Here is a 17265-nt window from a genome sequence, read left to right as displayed (position 1 = left end):
CCCCCCCCCCCCCCCCCCCACTTTCAGCGATGGGAATAACTTCAAGACTTATCACGTGAACCTGGAGGTAGCATTGATACTCCGTACTTTGGAGAAGTACTAAACAAAATGGGGCTGGCTGTCAACGATAGTGTACCACCGTGAATCACACTTACAGACCGGACCATCCTTGTTTGAAATCATATGGATCTCCAGCCCCATTAAATTTTTGGCTCCATCACATCACCACTTTATTTCGTCACCAACTCCGCTGGCATTTCCTATTCAACCTTCCATGCTTCCTCCATCAATCACTACTCGGTTATCAATCACTATTTGGTCACCGAATGCTAGACCTGCCACTCGGCTAGCTATTCAGAAACTTTCACCATGAACGGCGATCTGCCACAGGAAACCATCTTCACTGATTGGCATCATCCGAGGCGCAAGTGGCCATGGCACAAGTTCCAACTGAAACCCAACGCATTGTACACGACGCTACACAAACGATTCAACACTAGAACGTGTCCAATACAAGACCCCCACGCCTTTCTATTCGACGTGCGCTCGTGCGCCAATGAATCAAACGATGTAGACGAATTCTACGCCAAACTTGAGGAGCGAAAAGACGAGCGGGTGCGCGAGTTGGAAGAAGTCTGGGAGAACGTGACGGACTTGATGGTATTCGACGAGAGGGGCCTTCCTTCGAATCGGATATGGACGTGCAAGCAGTGCAATAATAACTCGGGAATCAGTGAAGTCACTACCCCATGCGAGCCCGTGTCGACCAACGATACGCCCGCCGTCCGTTCCCTGTGGTTTTTCAACATGATCCAGACAATGTCGTTCGACAGTATGGTTAGGTTTTTCGACGGGTTTGTGCGAGAAGCACGCAAAGAGCGCGACGAGTACTGCCGCGAGAAAAGGGCCAGAATGCAGCGGGGTCGGGAGGAGGGCGCCCGGCGACGCGCTGCAAAACAGGACCAAGAACTCCAAGACCAAAAGCGCGCTGGCGAGAGCAACACCGCCGCGGCCGGGCCACAATACAAAGCTGCTGGTACCGAATCGGACTTCTCGATACCACCCGGCGCTACTGCCCCGAGACCATCGGTTCCCACCCAAGATGCCGCCAACAACCCGCCACCATTATCACAGCCGCCGAGCACACCACCCGAACCCGAAATCTCATCCGAACAGTCCCAATGCACCCCCGCGATGACTCCCTCGCCCCGCAGAGAACAGTCCGACTGGAGCATTGGCAAACGCGACATATGCCCCGCCTTCAATTCCACTACCACAAATACGGCGAACTCACCGCGTGCCGCTATTAAACACACAAAAAGAGGTCGCCCTGCCCCAGAAAAATCCTGCGAGGACGAGGACATTGCAACAAGTGACACTTCACTACGTCAACCGCGAAAAAAGAGACGGCGCGTTTCGCTACAAACCGATAACGATATCGTGGCGGGGAACACTCAGATACAAACCAGCGCTGCCGGTACCTCAAAGTCTAAGTTTGGGGTTCCGAGCGAGGCCGATATGCTTGCGACAGCAACGACGGACGCCTCACGGAAGCTACATGGGCTCATAGGCGATAATGACTCCTCCAATCTTGACAAGACGAATGCATCGCCAGGGATGGAGACAAGCACAGAGTTGCGGCATTTCGAAAGAAGCCCCATTTCGGACATTATACAACAGCCACTACCACTAGGTCTTCAGGATCAAACACAGCATCTGTCCCCTTCGCTGGAAAATGACGAATGGTCGTATGTGCCCATCGTGGAGTCACAGTGGCCATTTGAATGAACGAAAATGTTGTTATGCGGGCGCGAGCATTTATGCCATGCCGAATATACCGCACGCAAGTCGTAAAAATAAAACTCGGCTCGATTTAAGGATGAATTGGCTGGACGTCGCTATCCTAAAAACGAGTTTGAACAAAAACCCCAGCCCCAAAGAGAAGAAAAAGCCGAGCCACAATTTAGCAACGTGGTTATAGGGAGATACGGAAACACGGTCAAAATCTGGTATATAGCGTGAAGCCCATAAAAAATAGCCAGGCAGGGCTTATTACTTAGTATCCATATATAAGTGCAGCTTCCATAACCGACCAATGAAATCGCATGCAAGGCTGTATCTAAATTTATGTCTAGAATACAAGCAGCCCCTGGCACATTCACTCGGCTGGCTCTCCCCAACAAAAACCGACGAACGCCCGTATATATCGTCAGTTAGACAGACCTATATAAACACAATGCGAAAGTGGGCGGGTGAAATATTTAAAAAAAAAACCAATTCTGGGTTGCGCCCTGTAATACGTTTATTAAAGGCTCTAGGCTTACGCGCCACGCGTGTTAGCAAAATTCCGACTCCTTTCCACTGTTTTACTTCTATTATTTTTTCTCTCACCTAGGAGCGTCCATTTTCAGGCTAATACCCAACGTTGATAAAATAAAGAGATCGTGGCGGCGTTGTGGTTCTTAAGTGCCAAATTTTGCTCACGGTTTGGTTGGTTTAGAACGAAATATAACGCCGTGCACTGCTTGTAAAGGGATTAAAACCCCCATTTTATTTATTATTTTTTAATTCGTTACCTAGTGTGACTTTCAGCCCGACGGCCTGCTCGGAGGAACGTCGGTTGGCTTTGGGCACATTAACACGCATGCCCGATTTTGGTAATTTCAAAAAAGCGACCAAATGTGGCTCGATAATAATCCAAAAACAGCGATGCCGTCGGCTTTTACGTCTCAAATTGATAACCGCGTCGAACCGGTCCCGCGCGAAACTTGCTGTATCCAAAGTCGCGCCTTTGAGCAACGCGGGTTGACGGTCTTGGAGGGATCCGAGGTAGGAGCTGGCGTCTTCGCGAAGACATTGGTTGGTCACATCTCTCACACTCAAACGCTAGATCAGAGCCGAGATAAAATCGTAACAACGATATACCACCTTTAAAACCTTCTCAATTCAACAATGTCGAATGAGGGCCCCGAGCGTGACGAACAAAAGCTACGATTACAGGAGAATATCCACGCCTCCAAGCAGTGTTTGAAATCTGCAAAAAGGCATCCAAGCAAATCTCTCGTCAAAAGATACACATTGTTGGAAAAATAATTGCTGACGATAATACCGATTAAATGGTTGTTACAACTTTTGCCGATTTTTTAACGTTGGCAAAATATTGGCTAAAAGCGGATTTGCACAATTAGTCGGTTTAATAACGGATAATACGCTTTAAAAACTAACAGCAAATTAGTATAATAGTCGTTTTGGCACCGCATCCAATTATCCTGGCCGTGCACAAATTCGCAACACTGCCTTGCCAGCAAATTACACGAGCCAAAACGGCGACAACCATATTCCATACCTATCGAACAAGGACAAACAATCCCCAAATGCGCATTTAAAGTTTGCCAAACCATCCCCTAATATGGTTAGAAAACGGGCTGCCGAAGGCGGTGGTGCATACCCGATATGATTAACGCATTTTAAAATGGCTGTTATTCGTAATAATGGATTTGGACGACTCATTTTTTTCCTTTTCTGGCAGATAATACGATTCTTATAAATGTTGTTCTAACAGTTAATCTATATAAACGCAATTTATTAATTAAAACTGTCTTAACTCGAATTTCTTTCTATTTTTTTTTTTTTTTTCGTAAGGATAGGCAGGAGCAGGGTGATAGTAAGGCATGCTTGGGGTATTAAATAGCTAATAAGGTGTTAAATCGTTTACAACTTCACTGGGGCGAACTTCTCTGAAAAAATGGTTATAAATATCGCTGTCGCCATGGTGCGGACGGACCATAAATCTCAAGACGAGGCACACAGTCACGCTTTCCCCTGGATCGACTGAATGTCTGTATGCACTCGAATTTCGTGCTAAAATGTGAGTTTCGCCGTTTCCACGCCCATGGTCACAAGTGTATAGCCTATAACCGGACCTTCATAGCGAGACAGCAGGCTTTATATGATGGGTAAAGTAGCGCAGAACCCGCCGGGTGACGCAGGTACATTTACAAGCAATCCACCACAAGACGAACGGGTCAATTGTGGGTTCGCTGCTAACTCTCGATTACACCAGTTTTTCTGCCTTTCCATTCTGCTCCGCTTAAGCTTTAAACGGTCGCATCTGCCAGCGCCCTATCCTCACCAACACGACCAAAAAGCCTTGCGCCTGGATGGACTTCGTTACTACAGTAGTCAAGGTAGAGAAATGCCACGGACATTCGGCAGGGGGCGACTCGCCGGCTTGCCATAGCTCAGAGTAATTTGCTCTCAAGCCTCGATTACGCGTACCACTGTTAAATTTAACAGGCTAGCGAGGACGACTTGCCACCGGACCAGCGGTTGGCCTCTATGTGAACTACTCAACAAGCTGGGTTAGGAATCGGACAGGGTACAAACCAGTGCACGCCATTTATGGGAAGGAGTGGCTTTAGTTCCGGGGAAAGCAAACAAACCCACTTCGGACTCAAGGAGACGGGCTGAAGTGAAAATTGCTACAAGACCATTGTCTCCACCATTTTTGGTGGTTGATCATCGTGCATGACCAATCTTACAGAAAGGGTTCAAATAAACCTCTTTAAGGGACTCGCTGCAACAGCGAACATGCAAGGGAAGGCAAATTCGTTATTGCACCATTGGCCACTCAGCACCTGACATCAACTCGTTGGACTTTTAGGTGAGCGGATCCGAATTCAGCTCAAACGATTTGCAAATCTGTATTCCAGAATAGCTAACATAGCGGGGCCAAGGTCCCTGTCTGTATTGTTATCTCCAATTCCTCGTACACATTAAAACATAGGCGTGTAAACAATAAACTCTCAATCAAAGCTTGGTTATTTGGGCAAGCCAATGCCCGAAGCTTGCCATTAACCGAGGCCTTTCTCAAACTTTAATTCCTTCCAATTTATTTAATAGCATAAGTGTTGTAGGGACATTCGCATAATTATAATGTACAAATAGCCAAAGTTTCAAAAAAATACATTTAACGCCTTTGTCTGAAAATCGAATCACACAATATATCTTTCTTATGTGCGCCCAGCTCGCTACAATCTGACCGGAAATACAAGGAATTACATCCGGAATTTTATTATACGGCCCCCGCGGTAGTTAATGACCCGCTGTATTCGTAATTTTTTTTTTTGGAAAAGGATCTTATCAGGGTGGACCCCTCCTACAAAAGATTCCCTGCAATCGGCACTTACACAACAAATTTACAGGCTAAAACACGACTCAAAAATTGTCGGATAATAGCAGTAAAATAAAATCTGGTGAATCTGTAAACTTCCGCTACAAATATGGGCTGGCACCGTAAATTTGCCATTTCTGGAATTGGATTTTGTAAATTAATGCAAAACTATAATATGTGAACTTCCTCAAACGAAATATTACGTTAAACAATTGGTGATCACTATTCTGCGAAATTGCGGTGGAAACTCTATGGCTATGTTAAGCGTACCCTGCCTTTGCCGCTGAAAACCGGATGCCATTTAACTGCCCCTTTTCTCTGGCAGGATGGAATTTGCGTTATGAACCTAAAGGATGTAGCATTATTACGTATAGTTCGATTGTGGCAAGGGATTTCGTTGGTCGAGGGTTTTATTCTACCGGCCGGTAACACCCCGGGCTATACAAATATAATAACGCCAAACGCCTGTCTTACCCCTCCTCTCCTTTTTTCTTCTCGAGCCAACCATTACAAATTTAACAGGCGCTTTTATCGCGATGTACAATTTGACTCTGGTAGAGCTACGACCAAGAAGACAGCCGAGGATGCGAAGAAGAGATCAGCCGAGCCACCTGCATCGACGACTCCTGCACCAGCAGCAGCTCCCGTAAAGCCCAAGCCGAAGGCCAGGCCCAAGACTACGCAGGCAGTAAATGAAAAGCCGACCACGGAAAAGCCGGGGGTGGCAAAGAAGCCTGCACAAAGTAAGAATTCACGAGGCAAAAGGGGGTCGGATAAGACTGAACAGGAAGGCAAGGAATCATCTGTATCAACCCAAAACGCTTCACAGAAGCGAGTAAGACGGGATGCGACGACAACTGAGGCACAAGCCGAACCTCGCTGGGCTGAAAAAAGCAAGAATGACGATAAAGGCAACGACTGCAAGGAGGAAAGGGACGATAAGGTCCATAAGGGGGTCCAAGGCAAGCCAAACGCCACCGGCGGGGCAATGGCTGGATTTCCGCATACCAAAGATGGCCTCCCCAAGGCTGTCGTATTTAAGTTAAGCGAGGTCTTCGGGAAGGATAATGAAAGGGATATTGCAGAGAACAAGGTCGCAGATGTGAAAAAGGTCAATCCGGCAGCGCCAATTGCAGAGTCCCTCCAAAAGCCCATCACCAAGACGTTGGCCTCCAAGAAGCCCAACGAGGAAATCGGCAATCCCGGATGAGATCAAGTCTACCGTGACTAAATCGCCAAATGGCACTGCATTTGATTGCAAAATCCCTGTGCGAAAGTTGCACAAGGGCGAGCCGCTGCTCTGGGCCTTGAAGGAGTATCCCAAGGCTGTGAACGTGCAGCTAAGCCTTGATCCTGTCAACACAGAGCGAACATTTGGAAGCTTCAGAGTTGCGCTGAGCTTCAAAGTCGGGACCGACCCATTCAAAGACGGGATCAAATCTTGTGATCACACAAAGCAATGGACACCAGGCAACTCTGGGGCCCGACTGGACAACTTCCTCACCCTTGTTTTAAGCAGAGACCTTCATACGGCACTGCACAAAAACGACTCCCACGACCCTTCTGAAACGTTGTCCAAGGTCATTGAAGTGATCAGGGCCGTTTCGTCCAACTACGATTCCGGAACGCGGTGCATCGTCTGCTCAAAACCCTTGGACACCCGAGTCTGGCGTCCCGTTGCCTGCTCACCAGAGTGCAGAGAGACATGGCCACCTGGCCAGTGGAGCTCCTCGTCTCGCCACTCTTTCTCGACCACCTGGTCCTCGACCTTTTATTGGGCTGCAACTACACCAAGGGTTTCCGTGATCAGATGGCTTCCATGACAGACCTCCCAGCGCGAGCCAAAGGGATTACATGGAACTACATGGTCAATGCACTCAACACCTTCCCCAAGCTGCACAGCAAGTCGACTCTTTCATCCATAGAGGGCGATGATGCTGGCAGCCTCGCTAGACGCTCGACTCTGTTTTGGCTTTCGTTTGCTTTCCCGGGCTGTCTGGTGTAGGTCTACAAGGCGGCGACGGTGCAATACCTCGCCAACCCCACGAAACAGCCTGGGCAGGCGCAAGATCAACAAATCCACCAGTTTGTTCTGATCAACTCTACCCTGAAGCGCCAGGTTGCATTCGAAACCAGCGTGAAGCAACACTGCCTGGATAGGTCAGCTTCCACGGTACACCTCATCAAAACCTGCTGCCAATTCTGGCAGATGGGCTGCGCCTGACAAAAGGCCCACAGAGACCAATCTGGTTTGGGTTTTGCTTTGCTAAATCACATGGCTATCAACAACGCATGTTATTCCAGTCGTGGCCGAATAGCGTCTTCAAGCAATGCTCTATTATTTTCGGCATAGAAAATCGCGGTCCAGGAGGTCCAGGGGAAGAATTCCTAAGCACTTGGAGCGAGGGCACCACGATGCAAGAGTCAGAGCTTATGGTGCGCAACGTTTTCATCTACAAGACAGTAGATGGAAGCCAAGATGGAAGCCAGTTTCTTCTCGGCTACCAGACTCGGAATGTCATGGAGAACACGTTCCGTCTGATCGAGGCGAATCGTATTGCAGACGTCAGGGGACCAGCTCAACTGCACAGTGAATTGTAGTTTGTAGGTTTATCGTTATGGGCGGCTGGAAAAGAGCTTATTTCTTAGCCTGCAGATTAAGCATTGCGAAAAGGAATTATTCAGCTGTGGAATCTAGGCATCTATCTGTACGTATCAATAAATGACTCGCGGAAAGGCAAAAAGTAGCATGGTGTATGCTGTTTGGAGTATGTTGAGCGTGGTGTGCCGAGACATTCTTTGCTTTGAACACGGGATCAAATTTATGACTTCAAGGGCGGCTTTCTGTGATGAGCGATTCAAGGAATGAATGGAGGACTGTGGGCTGACGAAGAGCAGTAAAGAGCAACCCGCGAAGGTTTTATCGGAAAGATTTGGAACTCGCACGCTGGGACAAATCCAAAACCCAAGTCCGTGATGGACCCAGCGAAAGAAGAGGAGGAAAAAGAAGGAGGAAAAAAATCAAAAATCAATATGGTGGACGCTTTCGGGAATTGAGCCCGACGTGGGGGTCGAACCCACAGCCTTGAGATTAAGAGTCTCACGCTCTACCGATTGAGCTAGCCGGGCGTCCGATCTGATGAAGATTGTGGTTATTCACGACTATTATGAGGTCAAAAATTTGTACATTTCTCTACTGCTTGTCTTTGATTTCTTCAGAGACCTGCTCTTCATGATCCCAAACATGGCTAGGGCAAGAGTTTCTCAGAGCTTATATATCCCGTCGGGTTTCGAAATCGGTAAGCACCTGATTGTTATCCCTGGGGTCTTGGCAATGGACACGGCGATGCCCAAGACGTATACACAATGCGAGACGGGAAAGGGCACAGTCCGAGACTCTGCTGCTCTCAAGCGCCATCCTCAAATTCGGCCTTAAGAGTCTAGGATAGTGTCTATTTATTCTGACTTCCATTTGCTCTTCGCAGTTAGGCGACGCCCTCGGTCTTGATCGGGACTCCGAGACATTGGTTGCAGCCGAACTATGGCGTCAAGCGCAAAGACGGATAGAGTCCGGGTCGGATTCATCTGGCTGAGACTCTCGGGGTACCGAGAACCAAAGTAACCGATGCCGACCAACATTTGTGCACTGTTCACAAAAGTTTTGTTTACTACGTAGGGGTAAAATGCAGGGCTGCTTATTGCGATATATGCCCAATCAGGCCAGCAGCTTTTACGGACGATGCTCTTTGCGTATTTTACTCAAGATGAAAGATTCAAGTGGCTGAATGAAGAAGTTGAGGGTCTTACATAATGGGTTAATTTGCAGTTATGAAGGATGTGTCTTTTAGCAGTCTGTGCTGGACACACCTTAGACGGCGAGCACAGTCATTTCCCAGGTCAAATGACCAATTTGACCGGATACGAGCAGTAAGAGACGCTGATGTCGAGCGGAGGAATAGGCAATACACCGAGTCTCGAGAATGCTTATAGTTGCGATAGTTTGTGTCAAGTACGAGGATCCCATATTACAAAGCTCGCTCTTCATAGGCAAGCAGAAAAAGCTCTCAGATTATTTTTATTTGGAAATGGTAAGGTTCTAGGATGCTATTATATAGAAAACGCTCGATATAGTTCCTTTTTGTCAATTGGAAAGGCTGTGAGATTTGATAAGCCATGGTCGGGCGGAGCGGCACACTGCCACAAAAAACCCTTGCTCGCTCATGCCGCAAAAGATCCGAAAGAATGTCGTCTTATATGCCATGGTGCGTAGTAATCCACAAAACTTAATCATTTCACAGCGCTATAGCAATTGTACCTCACAGCATGGACTGGTCTGAAAAGCACCACTTAACTTATTATCAAAACTTCGGCCATCACACCCATAAACAGGTGCTACGCTTGATGGGTGAGTATGTTAATACGCTCAAGTCGAGCGACCCGAAAAGCTGGAAAGTCATGTCAACACCGTGATTAATCGCCAAGGGGCCGGAGATGTTGCTGTCATGACACCCAATAAAGGCAGTAACTAAAATTCTAAAAATATGGTTACCATGGCTGCTTTTTTTCTCCTCTCACCTTTACTAACTTGGGTCGATCGGCGACTCCGCGTGCTGAAAAGTTTGTTGAAAAGTATTTATAGCAAATCGAGTCAAGGCTTGCTAATTTTGAGAAAAGAAAAATCACGGGCTACTTTTTTGGGCACGCATAAGTGTATCTTGCTAAGTTGCAGGGATGCTGTGTGTAGATCTTGACTACATACTATTTAGAGGGGTGTAAAAAAATTTCTGAGCCTTGATTTTATTTGAAAAACACATGACGGTTTAAAATAATGTTTTTAAAACGGTTGTTTTTAAAGCGGTTGTAAACCAGCGTAACCTTGCTATATTCTTTCTCCTTTTTTTCTCTTTGAGCTAAGGCCTGCCAAAGCCCGAAAAGCTTGGGGGCCCGGCCCGGCCCATTAACCCATGGGACTGGGATGGGGGCCCGTAAAAGCCCATAGGTTTTTTTGGCGGGTTAATGGGGGCCCGCGGGCTCGCGGGCTTGGCCCGAATTGGGTAACCCGCGGGTTTTATACAAGCTTAAAATTTACGAAAAAATTATTGGAAAAAATAAAATATTTGTATATTTAATTAAATAAAATAACGCAAATTTTAAAAAATTATAACCATTTTTTATAATTATTTTATATTATATTAAATTATTAAATTAAAATAAAACGTATTATTATTTTTTTTAAATATAATAATAAATTAATTTTTTTTTATTTTAATTAAATTTGGCGTTATTATTAAAAAATTTTCGTTATCGTTAAAAATTTTTTTAACGATATAAAAAATAAAATTAAATAATTTAAACGGCGAAATATTTAATTCGTTTTTTTTTTGGACCGGAAATAAATTTTTAACCGAAAATTTAGGGTTAAATTTGGGAATTTTTTCCGGGGTAATACGTTATTTAATAATAAAAATTTTGCTATTTATTTTTCCGTTTATTTACGGGCGTCGCGTAATAAAAAATTATAATAATTTTTAATTAAAAAATTTATTTATATTAAAACGGGCGATTCGTTTATTTTTTTTTTTGGGTTTGGGGCCATTTATAACGGGTATAACGTTATAAAATATAAATTTAAATTATATATTAATATACGGGTACGTTTAATTATTTATAATATTAAAAATAAATTTAACGAAATTTATATTTTTAATTTAAATAATAATACGGCAAATATATATAATGTAAAAATTGGAAGTTATTTTATATTAAAATAATTATAATAAATAATTATAACGTAAAAAAATAAAAAAATTTACCAATAAAAAAATTGGTAAAAAACGTTTTAATAGTTTTTTACAAAACCGCGATAATAAACGTAAAAAATTTGCAATTAGGTAAATATTTGTGGGCAATTTTTCGGACCAAACGTTAAAAAGGTATTTTAAAGATAATTAAATCGAAAATTTGCTGTATTTTTCGAATTTTCCGCAAAATAATAATTAAAATAAAATTAAATAAATAAATTAAATATGTAATAAAAAAATAAAAATATATTACCGGGTTCAAAACGTATATTTTTACGTTTTTTGGCGATATTCTTTTTATCCGCGGTTTTAAAAAATATTTTAAACGTTTTACCCGTATAAAATTTACGTATTATTTTTATTTTAAAAATTTTGCAAAATGTTTTAGCAAAAATAAAATATAAAAGGAAAAATATTATAATTAATTAAAATTAAATAATAAAATAATTATAAAAAATAATTATTAAATAAACGATTTAAATCGGTAATAATTAAGGTTAAATAAATGGTCGGGTGGAAAACCGAAAATTATTACGTAATTACCAAAAAAAAAATAAAAATTATGGGGGGACGAGGTTAAACCCGATTAAAATTAACGTAAAAATTTTTTTAAACAATAACGTTTTTTTAATTGGATAAAATGCGGGGTGGGTATAAAACTAACCCAATTAAAAAAGCACCGTTTGCAAAAAAATTTCCGAATTTTGGAATTTAATTATAATAATAAAAATTTTAAATTTTTATAAATTTTACAATTTTACAATTCGATCGCGGTTTTATTTTATATTGGAAAAACCACCATTTACAAAAATAAATATCGTTAATAAATATAAATAAAAACCTGTATTTTCCACAATAATTTTAATTATAATTGAAAATTAACCAAAAATAATACCCAAACGTAAAATAAATAATAATATCGGTCGTAAGGCCTAAAATTTACGAAACCGCAACAAAAAACTTAAAAAATAAACAAATAATGGCGATAAAACTAAATTATTCGTAAACCGCGCGCGTAAATAATTTCATATAATATTATTGCGGTAAAAATCGAAATTACGCGTTAATTACAAATATATAATATTAATTAAATTTAAACAAAAATAAATAAAAAATAAATTTAAAATAAAATTTATTACCAAAAAATAAATAACTATCCCATATAACCATTTAAAATAATAAAATTATAATAACCATTTTTTATAATTATTTAAAAAACGTTAAAATTAATATTGGAAAAATTTACAGTCCAAATTTGGTTTAAAAATACGTACCCCCGCTTTAATTAATAACGAATATTAGAAAAACGTAAATAATTTTAACGATTTGGAAAACGTTTTCGAAACTTTTTTTTAAATTCCTATTAAAAAAGTTAAAAAAATAATATTTAAATAGGAAAAAATAATCGCTATTTTATTATTATAATAGGCCAATTACTAAAATAAAATAAATAAATTCGTCCGCCAAATTTTTTACAGTTTTTTTAAAGGCGTTTCGCCTACTAATATTATAAAAATTGGTAAAATAATACGCCAAATTCGCTATAAAATTACCTATTTTGGTAATATATTAACGTTTTCCCAAAAAAAATGGCTAAATTGGTAAATAATTAATAATTATATAAAATGGTTATTATTTTTCTTAATTAATAATATTAAATAATACGTAATTCCGTTTATTATATTATATATCGGTATTAATATTTTTTAATTGCGTATTTGGCTATTAAAATATATTATTGGGCAAAAAGTATTACGGCTTATAATTATAATATAAACCAAATATACCAAATATTCGAAAATAAAATAAAATAAATATTCTCCAAATTAAAAATTATAATACCAAATTTAATAATTATAATATAAAACGGTTTATTTTACGTTTATTTAATTTTTTACCCTTATTAAAAAAACCTTATTACGCGTTTTTATTTGCTATAGCGTACCCAAACCTTTAATTATAAACTAAATTTATATTATAAATACCGCTAAATTCCGCGCGTAAAAATTATATAGGATATTTAATCGCAAAACCCCTATACGCCGCATTTGGACCAAATAAACGTTTTATAAAATATATATAAATATATTTAACAAATTAATTGGAATAATTTGCCGAATGGTTATTTAAAAAAATACCCAAAAATGGGTTATATTTCCATTTATTACCGCCGATTAGGTTAAAATACCCGATTTTGGCGAAATAATAAATAAAAAAATAAAAAGGTTACAAGTATTAATTACAAAGTTTATTTACAATAAAATACCTGAAAAATTTAAAAAAGATTTTTTGCCTGTAATATAAAATTATACCCAAATACGGTTATAATAAATAATTACGGGATTTTTTTATATTTTAAAATTAAAATATGGAGAATTAAATTATAATAATTATTAAAATTAATATAATACAATTTTAACGGTAAAAAAGGTTTTTATTTTCCAACCCCTTTTAAAATTAGTAAAAAAAACTAAAATTAAAAGTTTTTTTTATTTATAATTTTGCGTTAAATAAATTAACATATTTTAACCAATTTAAACAAATAAAATAAATAAAACAAATATAATTTAAATAAATAAGGAAATAAACAAATAAATAAATATAAAAATAGGTAAATATTATTTATTAAAATTCTATTTTATACCCCATTATTTGTAAAATAAATCGGACAAAGGATATATTTTTAATAAATACCGTAATCCGTTTGGCGTAAATAATAGCCAAATTTAAAGCCGTAAATAATTGTATTAAAAATATTTTCCCGGTTTTTTATAAAACCATTAAAACCTTAATTTGGATATATAAATAAACGTAAAACGTAACCGTATTTATTAAATCCCTTATTATACGTTATAAAGCAATTTTAAATATTAATAAATCCGTATTGGATTATAAACGGCAAATATTTTTTAATATAATAATTAAAACAGCATATTAATATATAATTATTTAATATAACCATTATAATTTATATTTATTTCTAGGTTTAAATCGTTTTGTACAACTTTTCGTCCGTTATTTTTTTTTGCTATTCGGTTATTAATACGGCCATTTTTTCGAATTAATAATTTGTTTTCCGTCGTTTTTTTCGCAATTTTTTTCGTTCGACCTCGTTTTATAATTGGATTTTGGGATAAAATTATATTCGGGGGTAATATTTCTGGTATTTTTCGTAATCGAACGGGTAATCGAAAATTTAATTATTCGATCGGGTTTAACGGTACAAATTGGGTATAATTAATAAAAATAAAAAATTTAATTTCAATTAATTAATATAAAATAAAAGCTAAATAAATAAAAATTTATTTAATATTTGGAAATTTTTATTTAAAAACCGGTAATTGTCCGCGATATTTTTATTTTATTCGTACCATAATTTATTATACAAATAATAACGATAATTTGGGAAAAAAAAAAAATCGTTAATTTTCCAAATTTTCTTTTTTTTTATTTTAAAAAAAAAGGGGTTAGCCGAAATAAATCCGATATCGATTATTTAAAATTCCATATTAAATTTTAAACGAACGAATTAAATCGATAAAAATTTTTTTAACGTTTTATATTATAAACCGATCGTTATTTTTTTTTTTTTTTCTTTTTAATTTTTAATTATATAATTATAATAAATAAATTAACAAATTTTTTGGGGGAGTTAATCGAAAAATTATTTTCCCCAAATATTAAATTTATTAACGAATTTTACGATAAAATTTCGAACGTAAAAACGCCCGTATAACGTTAATTTAACGTAAATTCGAACGAAAATAATTTCCTTTTAAATTTTAACCAAAATATCGAAACGGAATTTATCGTTATATTATTTACAAATTACAAATTTACGGATTATAATAAACCTATAGTATGTTAACAGGAGCCGATTTTATAAGGCTACCCTGTACCCAAAATAAATAAATAAAACAAAATAAATAAATAAAACGCATGCACGCACAAAGCTTTAAATATTACGTCTTTTTTACAATAAAGCAAATAAGACAAATAAGTAATATAGTTTAATGGTATAATTCATATAATAATAAATATAACAATAATATAAAGTGTATGAGTTCGATTCCCAGTATTGTCGCATTTTCTTATAAGTGCAATAAGTGTAATAAGTGATCCAGGTGAACGGTTCCAGCCAGCCCTGCGTGGCCAGAACCGGTCACGTGGTTCTACCCCGCACTTCCGGCAATCCGGATCGAAGAGATCATGCCATGGAATCGGTACACGTATCCAATTTTAATACTCTACATAACAACGAACATAACAACGATCTTACAATTAATTGTGCAATTAACTATATAAACAATACAAATTTCTACTATCCGCTAGCAGACGGTTATCTGCCATTCTACGGTTTAATTATCCCTACAAGTAATTTCCAACCTTAAAACCTTAAAGCTACCTCGTAACCTCCTTCAGATAGTAAACGGCGGAAAAAACAACGTTTATTATTTATATACCCCTAAATTATAAAATAATTTTTTCAATTTATTTATTATTGGTTTTTGGTTTTATTATTGGATTTTAAAAAAAAATAAAGTCGATTTAATTTTAAAAACGTTTTAAAAACCCAAATTGGCAAAAATTTGGAAATTTTAGCAATAAAATTTTTTCCGAAATAACGGCAAACTATATATTATTTGCAAATAATATATACAAATATTAAAATACCTTTAATTTAATAAAAAAAACCAATAATAATATAACGGAATAAACATTTTTATACGATATCGTAATATTATCGCCTATACCCGAAAAAAATCGGAAATTTAAACGACGTCCGGTAATATTATATTAATTAACGTCGATTTTCGGCTGGTAAATTACTTTTTTTTAAAAAAATATAATTATTTATATAATTATTTATATAATTATCCATTACAATTTAAATTTATTTATTTTATATATTATTTTTTTATTTACGTAACGTTAATAAAATATTATATATTTATATAAGTTAAAAATATATAATAATATTCGAAAAATAAATTCGAAAAATCCTACGTCCGATTTTATATTTCGCTGCGGAAAAAATTTAATATTATATACGATTTGGAATTTAAATTATTCGTATAAGCCCAAAACGACCGATAAAAAGTTCTTTCGTTACAAATATTTACCAAAAAATATAAAATAATAATTAAAAATATTATTACCCAAACGTTAGCTAATATTCCCCAAAAAGGGAAAATATTTTTAATTATTAACGGGTAAATTAACCCAGGTTTAAAATACGTTTTTTGGAATATTATAACCGTTTACGTAAATAATAATTAAATACGCCGTTATATTATTTTGGATTTTATTATAATTAACGCCAATAAAACGAAAAAACGATTAGTAAAATTTACGGCCCAAACCATTATAAAATATAAATTAAAGGGCAAAATATTGGTTATTACGGCCGATAATATATTTAATTTTCGCGCTAATAACGTAACGGCGGAATTTCGGGTTTATAATTTTTAATTATAAATACAATTAAAAATTTTCCAATTATTTTATATAATTTACGTTTTACAATTTGTAAAAGGGGTTATATATTAAAATTTCCATATTATTAAAACAAATTTCCGCGTTTTTTTAATTAATTTTTATAATAACGAAAATTTAATTATTAATAGCACGGACGAAAATAAGATATGGAATATTTTTCCAAAATATATTATCGTTTAAATAAATAATACTAATATATTAAATAATTCGAATATTATTTAACCTAATATTTTATATTAATTAAAATATTTGGCGGTTTTATTTTATTAAAGCCCCAAACGGATAAAAATCTTTTGTAATTTGCAATAATTTACCGGTAAATATGGATTTAAAGGCCCTCGATTATTAATTAAAAATATTTAAATTAAATGGAATTTAACCATTTTAATTATTACGCGTATTTTTTAATTTCGTTAAACTATAGGAATATTTATTTAATAATATTTTATTTCGTTAAATAGTTAAAACGATCCGGTTAATACCATTTTAATTAAATTTCGAATTTTTAACGAAAATTGGATTATTTTGGAATATTTATTAACAACAATTAAAATTATAACGGCTTTTACCAACGTTTTTAGGGTAAATAAAATAAAAATAATTATATACGTATTATTTAAATTAGAAATTATCGGTATAATTCTTACCAATTTCGAACGTAAATTTTAATTAAAAGTTCGAAAATATTTATAAACGGGATAATATACCAATTTAAAAACCGTAATTTTAACGGCGCGAATAAAATTGGATAAATATATCGATTTAATTTAACGTTATTACGTTAAAAAATTA

The 17265-nt window shown here is 36.6% G+C and overlaps 6 protein-coding genes across 6 annotated transcripts; all 6 read left to right on the top strand.

Annotated features, from left to right (window-relative positions):
• Window positions 1-369: 369 nt before the first annotated feature.
• Window positions 370-1788, top strand: PgNI_11827 (uncharacterized protein; the record flags this gene model as incomplete). Its single annotated transcript, XM_031131789.1, has 1 exon — window positions 370-1788. The coding sequence occupies one exon, from the start codon at window positions 370-372 to the stop codon at window positions 1786-1788; it is 1419 nt and encodes a 472-aa protein (XP_030976381.1).
• A 307-nt stretch (window positions 1789-2095) lies between these two features.
• PgNI_11826 (uncharacterized protein) lies at window positions 2096-2934 on the top strand (the record flags this gene model as incomplete). The annotated part of the gene is made up of 4 exons (XM_031131788.1): window positions 2096-2199; window positions 2440-2490; window positions 2593-2657; window positions 2708-2934. 4 exons carry the CDS (start codon window positions 2096-2098, stop codon window positions 2932-2934), a joined length of 447 nt encoding a protein of 148 aa, XP_030976382.1.
• An 18-nt stretch (window positions 2935-2952) lies between these two features.
• On the top strand, window positions 2953-3457 carry PgNI_11825 (uncharacterized protein; the record flags this gene model as incomplete). The annotated part of the gene is made up of 2 exons (XM_031131787.1): window positions 2953-3080; window positions 3244-3457. The coding sequence occupies 2 exons, from the start codon at window positions 2953-2955 to the stop codon at window positions 3455-3457; spliced, it is 342 nt and encodes a 113-aa protein (XP_030976383.1).
• Window positions 3458-5513: 2056 nt separating this feature from the next.
• PgNI_11824 (uncharacterized protein) lies at window positions 5514-6383 on the top strand (the record flags this gene model as incomplete). Its single annotated transcript, XM_031131786.1, has 2 exons — window positions 5514-5569; window positions 5696-6383. The coding sequence occupies 2 exons, from the start codon at window positions 5514-5516 to the stop codon at window positions 6381-6383; spliced, it is 744 nt and encodes a 247-aa protein (XP_030976384.1).
• A 495-nt stretch (window positions 6384-6878) lies between these two features.
• On the top strand, window positions 6879-7178 carry PgNI_11823 (uncharacterized protein; the record flags this gene model as incomplete). The annotated part of the gene is made up of 1 exon (XM_031131785.1): window positions 6879-7178. One exon carries the CDS (start codon window positions 6879-6881, stop codon window positions 7176-7178), a length of 300 nt encoding a protein of 99 aa, XP_030976385.1.
• Window positions 7179-7588: 410 nt separating this feature from the next.
• On the top strand, window positions 7589-9005 carry PgNI_11822 (uncharacterized protein; the record flags this gene model as incomplete). The annotated part of the gene is made up of 2 exons (XM_031131784.1): window positions 7589-7738; window positions 9000-9005. The coding sequence occupies 2 exons, from the start codon at window positions 7589-7591 to the stop codon at window positions 9003-9005; spliced, it is 156 nt and encodes a 51-aa protein (XP_030976669.1).
• Window positions 9006-17265: the final 8260 nt, after the last annotated feature.

Source organism: Pyricularia grisea (genome assembly GCF_004355905.1).
Source record: "Pyricularia grisea strain NI907 chromosome V map unlocalized Pyricularia_grisea_NI907_Scaffold_10, whole genome shotgun sequence".
NCBI lineage: Eukaryota > Fungi > Ascomycota > Sordariomycetes > Magnaporthales > Pyriculariaceae > Pyricularia > Pyricularia grisea.
This window is presented reverse-complemented; position numbering and strand designations above follow the sequence as displayed.